The 16,879-nt window shown below is 47.1% G+C and overlaps 1 protein-coding gene across 1 annotated transcript in view; it reads right to left on the bottom strand.

Annotated features, from left to right (window-relative positions):
- The window catches only part of MAP4K5 (mitogen-activated protein kinase kinase kinase kinase 5), a 111,259-nt gene extending 95,589 nt beyond the window's left edge, over positions 1-15,670 (bottom strand). Inside the window, exon 1 of the mRNA XM_066608074.1 lies at positions 15,387-15,670. Within this exon, the coding sequence (XP_066464171.1) occupies positions 15,387-15,497 (111 nt within the window). The 5' untranslated portion in view covers positions 15,498-15,670. The remainder of the gene's footprint in view (positions 1-15,386) is intronic.
- Between the last annotated feature and the right edge of the window lie 1,209 nt (positions 15,671-16,879).

Raw genomic sequence — 16,879 nt, forward strand, 5'->3', positions numbered from 1 at the left:
TCACTTTATTATGCAATAGCTCAGTTGCGCATATACATCCATGCTTGTACAGGAGTTTAGTCATAGCTAGTGATGAGCGAGCATACTCGCTAATGGTAATTGCTCGAGCAAGCATTGCCCTTAGCGAGTACCTGCCCGCTCAAGACAAAAGGTTCAGGTGCTGGCGGCGGGCAGGGAGTTGCGGGGGTGATCGGGGAGATCTTTCTCTCCCCCTCTCCTCCCCGCTCCCCCCCTGCTCACGGCCGCTACTCACCGTTCCCCCGCGCCGGCACCTGAACCTTTTGTCTCGTGCGGGCAGGTACTCGCTAAGGGCAATGCTCGCTTGAGCAATTGCCCTTAGCGAGTATGCTCGCTCATCTCTAGTCATAGCATGATATTGCCTGTATCTGTGCATACATCAAACGTGACCAGTTCAGCACATATAGATACCATGAAATCCAAAGGCAGTGGTTAATGTGGTCATAAGATATGTATGGCATTTAGATCTACAGCAAAATCGGCAGGATATAGATTACACTAGGTGTTAAAATCACTCTGTAGGAATCGTGACCCATGTGGACAGGAAGCTTCCTACAGCTGTCGCAAAGTAGATGGAGGTACGCATATATTGTATTTCAGCCGCACTTCAGTAGCGGTGAGCGATTCCAGCGACCTCATTGGTTGGGAGACCCGCGAGGGGGTTTGGGTTTAGGGTTGGTGTTAGTTGCCGACCCTCCTACGGCCCTGCTGCTGCTTATTTAACGGGCCGGCCACTCGTGCACATCTCCAAAGAGGGGGGTGTACCCAACAACCAATCAGGTCGCTGGAATCGCTCACCGCTACTGAAGTGCGGCTGAAATACCAAATATGCTGGAGGTATTGACATGCTCTAAACAGCTGACAGGAAGGAGTCATCATTTCATACCATTTGCCAAAATTCTGATCCTCCGACTACCCGATATCACAGAAATCTAGATTAATCTGACCAGGCGATCTTTTTAATTGTTCAGTGGTCCAATTTTTTATGCTCTTTTGCCCACTGATATCTCGCCATTCTCTTCGCAATAGTCTGCTGTTATAGCCCATGAGTTGAGCGTCTGGTCATGTTAGGTGGAGCACCAGCATTAAATTCAGCTGCAAGTTGTTTGATCAAGCATCGCCTACTCATCAGAATGACTCTTGACATCCTCCTCTGATCTCTTTCGAGTTGTGTATGTCCACAGGATCCCCTTTCGTTGGAGGTTTTTCCTTAATCAGGGCAGTATATATATTCAGCACCATAGAAAACCCCACAAGGTTGGCAGTGAAATCCTGGCCTCGGCTAGCCTAGCACCGATCACCATGCTTCGGTCAAAGTTTCTCATAGCACTCAATTTTCCCATCTGATTTGATTTCACACTGAAACGGGTTTGGGTTTGATAGTTGTAGGTATAAATGCATGCAGCGAACAAACGATCAACAATAAATCATTATTGCTGATCGGACCTTTCTTTGACCCGAATATCATCATTCATATGTCGTTGCATCATTAGCTATAAAGATGCATCATACAAATTTGCCAAATAGAAAGCAGTGGCAGAAGGGTTCAATAAAGGCGTGGTTATGATCCAATGAGCGATCAAAACTACTCAATTACTGTTTAGTGTATATGCTGGGCAAGCAAACAATATACGATTGCTACATCACCGGTGGTGACATGTAAGAGGGCCTTAACAAGTGTGGCGGTGTAGAAAATCATTTGCCAATCTGCAGCCATCTAATGTCTATAGCCACCTCAAAATAGGACCTTCCTAAGGGCTCCTGTCCACGGGCTGATGGCTCTCCGCGCTGAGCCTATCTGACAGATAAGCTTACCACGGGGAAATCGCTGCAATTCGCAGCATGCTGCGATTTAAATCCCATGAGCGGGGCTGCGCTTTCCATAGGAAGTCTATGGAAAGCATTCACTGCGTTCCCCGCATCCAGATTATCGCTACAGGGAACGCAGTGAAAATTTGCCAGTGGACAGGAGGCCTTATTGTTAGAAGGGTCCCTGATTAATACAGATAAAAGTGCCCCCTGCTGGGAAGCCCAGGAATTGGCTGCAAGTTGTGGTAAAACCTGGTAGCAAGTGTTGCGTTTCCCTGCAGTGCCACCACAGAGGACATTGAGCAGACAGTGCCCATTCACATCAATGGGATGTCTGCATAATGCAGGGCAGGATGGTCCTCCAGAGTACTTCAACCGCTGGGGTGCTGTGTCAGTGTAGAGCCAAATGCACGGCACATTCGCTGTGCTATCTTTTTTTATTTTAAATCTCCTGCTCTCCTGCGTATTTGCGGCACAGCAAAAAAAAAAAAAACTGCTGCGGGTGTGCCGCAGATACGGACGGCTTCCATTGGCTTCAATGGAAACCGCGGGAGCTTTCCGTACGGGAGACGCGCAAGAAAATGGAGCCTGCTGCAATTTCTTCCCATACATGCAACTGGCACGCCAGGACGAAATCCCATCTGCAGGCTTTTAGCTGCCCTACGGATGCTGATGCATCCCTATGGGCAGCCAGACGCAAAGATCTCCCGTGCGGGGGCCACGCGCAGACATTGGGCCTTAGAAATATTGTGTGCCTAAGGGTCCATTTAGACCTGCCGATTCCTCATTTGAACGAGCAAACTATGTCAGAGTTTACTTGTGCAGCCGATTTATACAGGCAGATACATAGTTAGCTTGTTCAAACAATAAATTGTTCAGTCATTCACATTTACTGTATAAAAGGCCCTCTTACACGGGACGAGTGTTGGGCAAACGATGCCCAACACTCGTCCCCGTGTATACGTGCTTCTGTGCTGTAACACAGGAGTGAGTATCGCTGGCATCGCTCAGAGCGTGGCCAGCATGGCAGCGGGGCGGCCGGGGAGCGTTCTCCCCCTGCCCACCTCCATTCACTGTAAGGGCGCCTACCCACTGGCGTTACCGATTTTTGTGCGTGAAAAACGCTGCGTTTTTCGCGCGTTTTCCGCGCCTTTTTTCGTTAATTTCCATTGACATTCATGGGTGCATTAAGAGAAAACTAAGGAGACATATGCAACTGACAGTTCCTATGTGAAAAATTGCAACGAAATGAAAAAAAAAAAACCAAATGGACAAGAACAGATTCTATGCTAATTGCTCTTCAGAAAAAACGCAACACACAATTTAGCATCGCAGGAAAAAAAAAATAAATAAATAAAAATCGCCAGTGGCTAGGCATCCTAAGCAGGCAGTCCATCAGAACTGAACAGCTAGTCATTCAGTTTTCAGCATGGAGAAACGGAATGATTGAGCGACTCCCTGCGGGAGCCCCAACTGTAGCCACTTCACTGCAAATCAGGCACTGTGCCATATATTTCATAGTGGTTTTGCCTGGTATGGCTGCTCAATCCCATTCACCTGAATTGGACCAAGCTGCACTTCGGCCATGCTACTGATGAATGTGAGGATAGGTTATCACTATTTTACTCCCGTGGGCTGCATTCACACGAACGTATATCGGCTCGGTTTTCACGCCGAGCCAATATAAGTCGTCCTCATCTGCACGGGGGGGGGGGGGGGGGGGGGGGGAAGCGCCAGGAGCAGGAACTGAGCTCCCGCCCCCTCTCCACCCATCTGCACTATTTGCAATGAAAGGAGGCGGGACGGGGGCAGGGCTAAGTTGGGAGAATTAGCCCTGCCCCTGCCCCGCCTCCTTTCATTACAAATAGTGCAGAGGGGTGGAGAGGAGGCAGAGAGGGGGCGGGAGCCCAGTTCCTGCTCCTGGCTCTTCCATCCTCCCCCCCCCCCCCCTTACAGATGAGGACGACGAATATCGGCTCGGCGTGAAAACCGAGCCGATACACGTTCGTGTGAATGCAGCCTTAGGGCTCCTGCACACTTGCGTTTTTTTTTACGCGATATCGCTGTTTTTTTCACGCAATTGTCAATTGGACTTTCTAATGTTAAAAACGCATCTCAAGTTGGTGCTTTGCAATTTTTGAGCGATGTGTTTTTAACATTAGAATGTCCCATTGACAATAGCGTAAAAAAATTCAGCGATATCGCGTGAAAAAAACTGTGCAAGAAAAACGTAAGTGTGCAGGAGCCCCTATTGTGAGGCTACAGGTGAAGGAATTCATATTCTTACTGCCCTATGTCCATATGTAAAGTATAGGTTGCTAGACTACTGCAAAGTTAAGAAGAGCGCAAATTATTATAATCTTCTCAGCCTATAGCAGCGTTCATACCCGCAGGGCAGCTGCATTTTGTACTTAGCTCACTGGCAGCCATTACATTAGTATGTGTGAATTACTTTTTAATGAGAACTTTCTGCATTTGTTAAACAGATGATTATACTGAACTCCACTTCTTCATACAAAAATGTGTGTGTGTGTGTGTGTGTGTAAACACACACAATCACTTATATGCTGTATGGTCCTATAGACTTCTATGACTTCATATATATTTCATGACTTCATAGCAGCTGTGTTTGCTATAGCAATTCAATCCTATTCGCTGCTTTCAGGCTAAGTGACTGATGAACTGCTGAGTGTCACGGCCTCTGCAATCAGCTGATTGATGGGGGTCCACAGTGGCAGACCCTCACCAATCTCATATTGATGACTTATCCTAATAACTTAGTCTTAGAAAACCCCTTTAATTGCCAGACCATCAAGTAATAGTCTTTACACAGAGCCATTTGGGGATCTTACAAAATGAAACTTATATCTAAAGATCTGTGACAGCAATTTTGACTCGGTGAAATGGTTGTATTTCCATATAAGACAAGACGATTACAGGTAGCTGAACTGTAAGCATGATTAAAAACTTGTATAGGCACTTTATGGCTATCTGTGTGTGATATGACCCAACATCCAGCAGGTAAACCTCGCCTAGGATTAGTCTTTAAGAAAGAGGCATCCTGTGCTGACAGCTGATCTTACAGGACCGTCCACAGAAAAAGTAGGCTGGCACCACACTCTTGAAAACTGTCTAAAAGAAAATCCATCTCTGTTGCCCATAACAACCAATCACAGTGCAGCTTTCATTTTACCTTAGCAGTATAAGAATAGAAAGCTGTGCTGTGATTGGTTGCTCTTAGACAGCTTTCAACAGAGTGGTACCGGCCTACTTTTCTATGGCCCATACTGCAGAAGTGCAGCTAGCCTGGCCTCAGCATAACATCAGTGACGACAGCCGGTGTGCATAAAATATGGTGAAAACAAGCATGTATCACAGGAGAACTGGTCTGAATAAGCAGGCGATTTACACAAGCAGCAGGCGTTTTTGGTCTTTTTATATATAAAACACAAGGAAGGGGTTACACTGTATATTGGCGTGTGGGCACTATTTCAATGTGAAATCATGTACAAGATATTATACAAATGCATGCAATAAAAGTGAATCTGGACAGGTTTAGGGTGCTTTGTGCTCAGGCATACCATACTAACTCCCCCCTTGACCGGATAGTTTCTATGCAGGAATGCAGCGCAACATATGCAATGCCTGGAAAAATAAAGATTCACCTTCAATTAAAATAACCTTCCTGACAGAAACCAGTTGTGGTATCCTTGGCAGAGGGGCACGTGCAGAATGATCCGAAAAGATGGACCGTGAAGGGGTTAAAGGGAGGGTGGCTGGGCACGGCTTCTTTTTCCCTGTGTAATTATCAAACCAAACTTGTTTGACAACGCCAAGAATAAGTGGGATGGAGGTGCCAAGAAACTTGTCAGCCGCAGAGCTCTTTTCCAAGGCTTCCTCACATCTGCTTTCTGCATTCTCTTTAAAAAAGGTACTTGCTGCAGGAAAATATTTTGTTTATTGGCCGGTGAATCTTCCTCTCGTAGATCAGTGCAGACACAAAGCAGGAACGCTCAAACACAGGACTGATCTAGTAGTTAGAAAGTCATGGTGCAAAGACCTGCCGTAACAAAGCAGCCTTCCTGTATCAAATAAGAAATGCGTACTTTTAAACGGTATGGCCCCAAAAATGAGAGATTTCGTTTTAAAGGTGATGCTCCAAGAGCCTGCCCTATAGACTGCAGTATTGGCTAGAGCAGATACTGTATATCACTTCCATATATTTGCTCTCAATAGCACGGCACTTCAGCAATACTCTACTGCCGCCTGCACATGGGCGGATATTTGCTGCAGAATCCACAGTCGGCATTCGCACCGCTAATCCGCAGCAAAAGCGAGCATTACTTCCTATGGAGATCCGCTGCTTCCTACACACGAGCGGAAAGCAATTGAGATTTCTGCTCGCGGAGGGGGGGGGGGGGGGGAATTAATTTGCAGCATGCTGCATTTTCATCTGGGCTCCGCATGGACGGCTTCCATTGAAGTAAATGGAAGCCATCCGACCCGCAGTCTGTCCACGATGAACAATGATAGGTTGCGTAGTCTGCGTCATCACCAGGCCATCGCCCATTTCCCCTGCCTCCCCATCGCAGGCTCACCTCTCGTTCTGTGCAATGGGAGGGGGCAGAGCAGGGGTGGAGCCAAGCGCCGGCTCAACCTGCCCCCTCCCATTGATGGTTATGGACAAGAGGCAGAGAGAGGGCGGCGCCTAGCTCCGCCCCATCCGGCCCCCTCCCCTTGCACAGAACGAGCTGGGAGGAATGAGAGATGAGCCTGCACGGGGAAGAGGGAGGGAGTTTAGCAGCCCATAGAGCGCCCGAAGTATTCCAGCCCAAAAGATAGTTCCAGGACTATCTTTTGGGCCTGACGTAAAAACGCCAGGCACTATATTGGCTTGGCTGGGCGTTTTTATGTCTCAGAAATACACCCATGTGATCTGATGCATTGGATTCCAATACATCAGATCACAGCGCATATCGCCCGGCCGTGAAAACGGACGGCTGATATGCGCTTGTGTGAAAGAAACCTTAGGCTGTTCCACCAGATTTTCTGGAGCCGTTTTACACAACATCTCATTCAGTCTCAGTGATATTTGTGAATTGTAATGAAGAGTTACACTCTATGTTATAGACTCCCAGGCTTGGTGCTGATATTTCAGAGAATATCTTTTACTTCTCTCCGCATTGCACACAGCAGAAACCCCTCAAGCAGGCAGCGCAGGAGAGGAAATGAGCAGGAACTGTTGTTCTTTAAGAAATTATTTGCTGGGGAAGGAAAAAAAAATGCTTCCTTTGAGAAGGCCAACAGATTCTGACAAAAAACTGTTTTTACACTTTTCCTGATCCTAAGTGTGAGATATTATATCTATATGAATGTACAAGTTGCACAACTACCATACAAGCACTTTGTGTTCACCTGTAGTAACACCCAGTTGATAAAATTCCTAATTTTACTAATGATGAGCTATTCTCAGGATAGGTCACCAACAGTTGACCAGCAGGGGTGATGGGATTCCAAGTGGCAGACCCACTGATCCTTAGGCGCACTGTCAGTGCAGTGAGGCTGGACATCCGTATACCGTAGGTGGTCAGTGCCAGAAGTGTAATAGTCAGCTTCACTTGAACGGAACCAAAGCTGTCTATTACGCTCCCAACTCTGACTAGCAGGGCTGGAAGTGTTCATAGCTGTCAGAGCTGGTACCCTGTTGTACCGCCTCTAGCTTGGCTACAAGAGGTGTTACAGGCGGGCATGGAGGCTCTAGTACCCTGTTGTACCACCTCTAGCTTGGCTACAAGAGGGGATACAGGCAGGCATGGAGGCATACAGGTTCTGTAGGGTATCCTGAGACATATTGGTGCACGTTTGCTGTAACCGAGCCTCTAGATCATGCAAAATCATTGGCGTCCCATACATGCTCTATTTGCGATAAATCTGGCAACCGGGCAAGCGACAGAAGTGTGGCAAAGTTGTAGAGGCATTCCTGTGACCCCCTTGCTGTGTGCGGTCAAGCATTATCCTGCTGGAAAATACCTCTTGGAAGCCCTGCATGAGAGGAACACACGTGGCTGCAGGATGTCCTGAACATATCGCTGAGCTATCATTGTCCCTCGTACCACTACTAGGGGTAACCAACTGTTGTATGTGATGGCCCCCGCAGACCATTACACCAGCAGTGGGGGGCAGTGTGCTGCTCCACGGAAAAGGCAGGATAGAGGCGCTGATCCCTAGGTCTCCAGAAACTAAAACAGTCATCGTCGGTACCCAAACTAAACCTGGAGTAGTCGCTGAAGGCACCCCCCAATTCCACTTCATAGCAGTCCACTTTAGTCGTTCATGACACCACTGCAAATTAAGTACATGTAATGGGTGTCACAAGACCAAATGTTCATTAGCCAAGAGCTTGGAAAGCGTTCCGACAGACGCATGGGTCTGTAACGATGGTGTGACTTGTCTCTGGATATGGGACACTAAAACAGTTGGAGATGCTCTCTACTGGTGGTCTGTTGAGAGGGTCCTGAGCCCAGACACCTTGTGTGTGTGCCCTCACACATCTACTGGTCTCAACCTGATGAGAATGACTCAGGTGGTAGACAAGTCGCCAACATGACCATCTAGCTTTTCGCATTCCAATAACGCACCCCCTCTCAAACTCTGGAAACTGAGCGAAATAGCTTTGATTGCATTGTAGAGGCGTCTTGTGATCAACAAGCTCTACACAAGCAGAAAAAGAGGTCACTACACACAAGGAGCCTTCAAGAGCCTTTTTATAGGCCAACTGTGAAACCACTTTTAGGGCCTTAGGTGGCAAGACCGTTCATCTAATCACACCACAACTCTAATCATTTCCATATCTGCCTGAGATATATGCCAAGTTTTGCATCAAAAAGATAACTTCTTTTATGCGCATTTTTTTTTTTTACAACAAAGGAGTATATCATAGGGAACGCAAGTAATTTGCCAAAGCAGACATGTCAGGACAGGCGACAGCTTCTCTTTAAACACTGCATAATGACACGATCATCAACTTTCTAATATACTTTGTAACAACCAATCTGGTCACTGCTTTTAATTTTCCAATAGAGATTACATTTCTTTGTTTGTTGTGCACATTTGTTGAATTTTTCACAATTTTCAAGACTTGTTTGCAGTAAGTCAATTGAAACATTTTTTGTTTGCAAGCAGAGGCTTCTCTTTAGGCCGGCTTCACACGGCCGTGATGGGCTCGGCCGCGAAATTCCGCGGCGGAGCCCGTCACGGCGCCCCCCAGGAGACCCCATACTTACCTGCGGATTCGGCGTCCTCGCTCCCGCATGACGCTTCCCCGCCCACCTCCGCCGCATCATGTGACACGCCCACCGCATCACATGACGCGGCGGCGGTGGGCAGGGAAGCGTTTTCATGCTATCTTCCGCTGTGTTACAGCAGAAGATAGCGTGAACGGACGGCTTCCATTGACTGCAATGGAAGCCGTCCGCGCGTACACCCGCGGCAAATAGAGCATGCCGCGGGTGAGGACGGGTGAATTCACGGTGTGGAATTCCGCACCGTGAGCACTGAGCTATTAGGTTCAATAGAACCTAATAGCTGCGGGCAACGCAACGGATTTCCGCGAATTACGCGGCTGAAATCCGTTTGTGGGAAGGAGGCCTACGCAGGCGTAGCGTGGACATGTCATACGTGGTGAATAGAGTCAATGAAAATCAATGGACTTTCATTGATTCTTGCACACCGGCGTGTAGGCAATGTGTGTCAATACGCAAGATAAATGAATCACAGCATACTCTATGTCTCTGCATACGTATGCAGCGTGAGAGCTATACACTTGTATAGGCTGTGTATGATACGCTATTCATACGAAATACATTGCATACTGGCAGCATTTTCATACCCATCCCCACTCTGAAACAGAGACGGGAATTAAAAAGGAAAAAAAAATAAATAAATCACTGCGCATGTCAGTGTGATATGTGGGCATGCCATACACAGCCTCTGCTGGCAGAGCGTATGGTTGAAAAATGGGTAAACCTGCAGCGTTTTACACATACGCCCGTGGGCATGAGCCCTTACATGGGATGATAGTTGGACGCATAAGCAACTCACAGCCGTCCCAGTAACACAAGAATGATAGTCTGTCAAAAAAAGGAGGAGTGCATGCAAGATCTCTTCCACACGTCGTTTGAGCGATTATTCAGACGAGTATCAGTCCGTGGATGTAAGAAAAGGAAATACCCTGGCTGAATGAATCTGTCTTATGACAGGACCAAACAACGCGGAAGGAACCCCATTGACTATAATGGGGTTCGTTCAGCTGACCAGCATTTTGACGGATGAACGTCCTGCATGCAGGATTTTTTTTTCAAGCATTTTGCTGGATCGCAAAGAAAACCCCCAAACGGAGGTTCCAGCACAGATGTGAACGCAGTCTTATTTTCTGAATTCAACACATCAACAGCACAGATAGTTTGCTACAATGTATCAGTGTAGGTTAAAAAAAAATAAAATAAAATAAAAAAATACTAGAAATAATTCAGCAAGACTGTTTAGCTCACAGCGGATTGACTAGACTATCATAAAAGTAGCAAACCCTTGACTACAAGTATTCTGTTAGTTTTCAGCCACTGGAAACAAAGAAGAATGTTTTCATTCACTGACAACAAACATCATTTATGCAAAAAAAGTAAGAAGTTGAAACACAAAGTACCGGTATATTAGAAAGTTGTATAACTTCTCATTATACCATGATTATAGGGACTGTCATCTGGATAAATACCATTCCACATGCTTAACATCTGGATGCTGTATTTGTTCCACAATAGAAAAAGAAATCATAACAGAAACGTAGCAGTGAAAGGTCAAGTGAGAAATTGGCTGTGTGGTCAGTTGTTGTACAGAGCCTTAAAGGGCGCCAGCGGTTTAAAAAAAAAAAAAAAAAATAAGTTAGACAACCCCTTTAACGGGTGCATCCACACAGGACAGAATATTTAGCCACCAAGTTGCAGAATATGCCGCCTCAGAATTCAGCGCCAAAATCCATATGGCTAAATGCAGGTTTTTATGCAGAATTGTCTTCAAAATTCTGTCATTTTCGATTCCACATTATAATCCGCACCTTGATAGTACAGATTTTGATGCCGAATTTTCCACAGGAAGGCATAGTCCGCAATATTGCTGTGGAATATTTGGTCCCGTGTGAAAGCACCCCAAGAGATATTCCCAACAAAGACATTTATTGTCATGCCACAAAATAAGCTGTGAATATATGATAGATGTGGATGTCACCTCTGTGACCTGCATGTTAGTGGAGAATGGAGTCCCAATAACATGGGAATTACTGAAACAGCTGCACATGCTTGATAGTAAGACCTATCGGGTTTTCGGGAGAGACTTGAAATATATGGCCTCCCCGAAAATAAGACCTAGCTAAAGTGCCCAGTTAAATTTAAAAAAAAACAATACTCACCTGGTCTGCGGCGCTGCGTCCTCCTCGTGTTACAGCTGATCTTCTGCTGGTGACGGGGCTTTGAATACCCTGCCTCCAGCAAAGCGAGCTCTGTGATTTGCTGCCGGCGCTCGACTAGCCAAGCACAGCGCTTACTTTGCTTGAGGCGGGGTATTCAAAGCTCCGTCACCAGCAGAAGATCAGCTGTAAGACAAGGAAGATGCAGCTCCGCCGCCGGACACCATCGGGACGCCACGGACCAGGTGAGTATAAGCGCCCCCCCAAAAATAAGACACTGTGCCCTTTTTGGGGCAAAAATTAATATGACAGGGTCTTATTTTGGGGGAAACACAGTAGTTAGTTCTGTAACTTCTACAGAAGTGAATGGAGAAAGTCATGCACGTGCTGGCCATCTCCTCATTCACCATCTGCATGACCACATCAAGACCCCCCCCAAGGTCATGTACTTTATGATGCCCACAGTACTGCAGTATAATAGCGAGAAGCGTGTCAGTCATTGAGTGGGCACAATTCTGGACACCTCTATTGCTGTGAGCTGTAAAAGGGCCCTTACAGTCGGAGTACCTCTAGAAAGCTTATTTACTGTAGTTCAAGTACCTGAAGTAAGGGAGCGTTCAAGCAGCGTTACTCACTACACTATGCGATTACGTCAGGGGGCTCAGAGAAACTTAGCCCGATATCGCACTCATCAACGTGCGTTTTACCCGTGGATGCGAGACGATTTTCAGGCCAAAATGCCTCGCATCACTTCTGTGAAATTCCGACACACACACACACACACACACACACACACACACACACACACACACACACAAGAGGATCGGAAGCCTTTCCCATTGATTTCAGTGAGAAACCTCACATCGCACAGCATGCAGTACATTTAAGCCCAATGTGAGATACGTTCCGAAGAGAGCGTAAAAAAAAAAAATTTTTAAATTGAACATACTGATTTTTTCCATCTCAGCATCTCTGTGAGGGAAAATGTCGCTCATGCGGATGACTACATAGAAAAGAGAAAAAAATGGAGTTCATATTCACGCGAGTTTTGTGGGTTCTGCAACGCACAAAACTCATGGTCGTAATAAACTAGCGTCAGGCCACTCTGACACAAGTGGGGTTTTTTGTGCGTGAAATGCGCAACACTGAATCTCCCTGCATTTCAATGGGGTCTTTCACGCGAGCTTTTTTTGTACTATGTATTTTACACGCGCAAAATCCCATGTAGCAGATCGTATTTTTGCCGTTTTAGCGCATATTTCACACATACATCGCCCATTGAAATGAATAGCGTGCATAAACAAAAATGCAGTAAATATGCAATTGCACATTTAATAATGCGTTTTTAGTGCAGGTTGCTAATGCCACTGGGAGGGTAAAGAAAGAAAAAAGATATACAAGCAAGCTGCTGATGTCACGTGTTTTTACTGCACAAGAATATGCAGGCAAACGCACACAAAAACGCCTGTCTGCACGCAGTGAAACGCTGCGTTTTTACATACGGTCATGTGAGAGTGGCCTTAATGCTCCTTCAAGTCTTACTTCTAGGTTCTTGGAGGGAAAGGTGGGTATCTCGTATGCACAGTGGCTTGGAGCTAATGGATCTAGTCCAAAAGGGGTCTGTTGTAATATTCCTGCCCTGAGCGGAAGGATATTCCCTACATGAACTTGGCAAACACAACAGAAACATCTGTGCGCCCTGCACGGTCAGGAGACGTGTAATGCAAAGCTCCACATTTTCAATGTTTATTCTGCAGTAAGTGTGAACCAGGCCGCGTCGGCCATAGCTGCTAATCAGGGCTCACGCGCCATTCCTGTGGTCTACAATGTGAAAACCAAACTCAGCAGTAGATTGCCGTGTGCTATATATAATAAGACAATATATTCCACAAGTTATCAACCCTCATGTCCAATATATACCCAATGGAGAAACTCTTCACCATAAAATATTAGACCAAATGCATTTTACCTGTGCAATTACATTACGATGACAAAAGTACTGGGACCCCCACCAATCCTGTGCGGTCAGGTAAAGGGGATATGCAAATCAGATGTGTGAGCATTAGGTATATAAAAAGTAGAGCATCACACAGGCATATCCCAGTACAGAGACTATCAGAATGCCCCCAGGTAGTAGAGTTGACAGACTTCCAGCGGGGTCTGGTGTTGGGATGTCACCTGAGCCACCAATCAGTATTGCCCATCAGAGCACTTTTTGACCTTCCAAGTCCACTGTCGGCAATGGAAACCAACTGGCGCGTGCGGTGCAGCCATATTCAGGGAGACCTCGTGAACTGACAACATATGGACAACAAATCCTCCTACGAGTTGTGAAGGCATTATGCACATCGTCTGCTGAAACACTGGCTTCTGACGTCTCACAGGCTATTGGAACATCCATTAGCCCCAGAACCATCCATAGTGAACTGCTTGTGAAGGGCTACCACGGACGAGCGGCTGCACACAAGCCCAACATCACAGCAGTGAACGCACAGCAGTGCCAGCAATGGAACTCGGAGCATCTTTCTTGGACTGTAAGTGTTGTGAACAGCTGAATCACGGTACACCATCCTCCGATCGGTTAGCCGCACTTGGGTGTGACTGTTGCCTGGAGAGCGGTTCCTACGCGAATGCATCATCCCAACAGTGAAGTTTGGAGGAGGCTCTGTTCTGGTGTGCGGGTGATTCTGCCGGGAAGGACTAGGGCTGTTGGTTATAGTGAAGTCCACCCTCAACACCATTGGGTACAGACATTCTGGGCAATGCGGCACTACCTACTTTGTGGCAATGCTTTGGTACAGCTCCATGTCTCTACCAACAAGACCAAGCACCGTGTCATACAGAATGCAGTGTTGAGGCTTAGTTTGAAGAGTAGAACATCTGTAAACGTCATTGGGCAACCCAAAGTCTGGATCTCAATCCCATCGAGCATCTTTGGGAAGAAATAGACCACCGTATCCATGCACGTCCAACACGCTCATCATCCCCCAGATCACTATCTGAAGCTCTCCTTGAGGAATGGAGGCAAACCCTTCCAAACATCTATTAGAATTTGAGGGAAAGCATGCCTAGGAGGGTTGGCCAAAGGAGGTCCAACACTGGATTGTGAAAAGTGAATAAAAATCAAAATGTCATCACCTTTTATGTGTGTCCCAATACTTCTGTCAACATAGTGTATATTGTTTCCATGGGAGATAAGCAGCTTCAGGATGTACTTCTGTTACACATCTCCACCAAGCTAGGAGTACATGTTATGGGGGAACTCATAGGATAACTGCAGCACGTTAGCTTTATTATACATCGGTTACTTTTCCATGTTAAAGCCACAGTTTCTTGCATCTGATCTTCCCTTGTAAGTGCAGTAAGCAATCAGCATGCATAATTTTCTCCCAGACACGTCAAACAAGTTTTTAACTCTTGAGAGTTTGCATCTGTGAGGCCTGTGCACTCAGATACAGACATGATTACTGGAATGGAAGAATCTGGGCTGATACATTTGTGACTTTCATTAGGTGACTCGTTCATGCAGAAAGAAGCTCCCAGGATCCAGAGAAGCTGCAGGGCATCTCGCCAGTCAACAGACTGTGTCATAATACTGTAACTTGCCTCCCATAGGTATACTGCAGACCTGTGAACTACAAGTCTCAGCATGCCTATATCCATGGATTCCACTGCTATCTTGCAGCAGCCCATCATTGATGACTTCTGCTTACAGAAAACGCAGTTAAACTTAATGTAACAAAATAGGGAAACAATCATTATGCGATTCCCTAATAGAGTACAATAAAAACGCATCAGAGGGACAGGATGTCATTATCTAATATCCTCCATCTGCCTCTTCATGGGGCTTCAATGTGAGCAGATATGTTGGCAGTCCTTAGCACATCATATATGGCCCCTCCATGCTGTGGGGTCCCCGATCTAGAGGTTACTTTACTATATATGGTCTTCTCTAGCTGCTCTGTAACTGCAACTCTCAGCAGCTGTCAGGCGATGCTGGGAGTTGTAGTGCTAGGGCAGCTGGAGAGCCATGCGTTGCAGACACTGATATAGGTGATGTGCATGCACACATGGCAGTGCCAGCCTTGCCCCGGGCTCTTACCTTGTACACATCCCCATAAGTACCGCTGCCAACCCTCTGGATAAGCTCGAAGTCCTGCTGTGGGTTCTTGCGGAGGATGTCGCCGCTGGGCCGGCTCAGCGAGGGCTCCATGCTCGGGGCTGTGATCAGTGGCAGAGAGAGGCCAGGGCTCAGTGCTCCAGGGTGGCACTGCGGAGCTGGGTACTGGGGGAGGCCAGGCACGCTGCCATGTCCCTGGGAGAGCACAGACAATAAGCCGGAATGGAGGAGGCTGAGCGGCCGATACTGAGATATACAGAGCCCGGACACAGGGAGGAGGAGGAGGAGAGACAAGAGCCCGCCTATCCCGGGGCCTCACCCACACCACGGGATGCCTTGCCACCACAGAAAAAAGACTTTATTACAGTCAGTGGTAAAACAGAAGCCTACATTATACTGCACTCAGTCTAATAGCCACATCCATGCACTATGTAGTGTGTGATCCCCACTGATCCCCACTGCACAGCACACAAGGCACCACTACCCTATTACAATAGATCTACATTCCTACACACATCCATCAACAAGCAAACAGCCAAGTGCTGGGGGAGGGGGAGACTTAGGGCCAGAAGCTTTACTGAACAGGAAGACCAAGGAGAGAAGGGGGAAAAGAGGTTTCATAAGCACTTATTGGGGTTGCAGTACGAGTTGAGCGACAAATTCAACCAACCTGTTCGCGCCATTTTTTAGTATAGCGATCAGAATGATCAAAGCATACCGCACATTCTGCACGATCACCCCGCTCAATATTCAATATTACCTCCAATGTTGCACAGTCTCAGAGTGCTAAGTGTTTGCAGTAGTGTTCGCAGATGCCTGCAGCGGAGCGCCATCATAAAGCACACATGCACCGGCGGCTTCTTTCCTCTTCGTCATTGCAACGCGGTTAAATGACAGACTAGCCTCTGCTATCACTGCTCCCCCACAACAGGAACAGGTATAGCACAAAGGCCCAGGGACCAGCACAGAGTCAAAAACACTGCCTCAGAAAGAAAATCAAGCTGGCACAACAGGTGAGAGCTCTCCTGGTGTGTCTCCACCGCGAACATGAAGCTCCAGGCCACACGCTGGGCCCAAAGAGGGCTACTTATTAGGCCCAGTGTCCACAGGCGGATCTGATTTGCGGAATCTGCGCGGAAGATCAGCAAATCAAGCCCCCCATAGCGATATGTGGGCGACTGCACATGAATTTAAGTATGCAGATGTGGTTTGCGAACCTTTTGGTCCGGAAAAGAAATCACAGCATGCTCCATTTCAGTGCGGTTCCCGCACGGACAGCTTCCATTGGAGTCAATGGAAGTCGTCCGTGCCGCCGTCCGTCCACAGCTGATACTGCGGATGAGCCACGGATTCCGCAGCAAAGCTGGAGTTAAAAAAAAAACCTCCATTGTGCATGTGCAGTGGCGCGCTGCCGCTTCCACAGTGAAGAAAATAGAAGAGACGGACAGGCACACAGAAGACCTGGACAGATAAGC

Source organism: Eleutherodactylus coqui, chromosome 6 (genome assembly GCF_035609145.1).
Source record: "Eleutherodactylus coqui strain aEleCoq1 chromosome 6, aEleCoq1.hap1, whole genome shotgun sequence".
In the NCBI taxonomy this organism is placed as follows: Eukaryota; Metazoa; Chordata; class Amphibia; order Anura; family Eleutherodactylidae; genus Eleutherodactylus; species Eleutherodactylus coqui.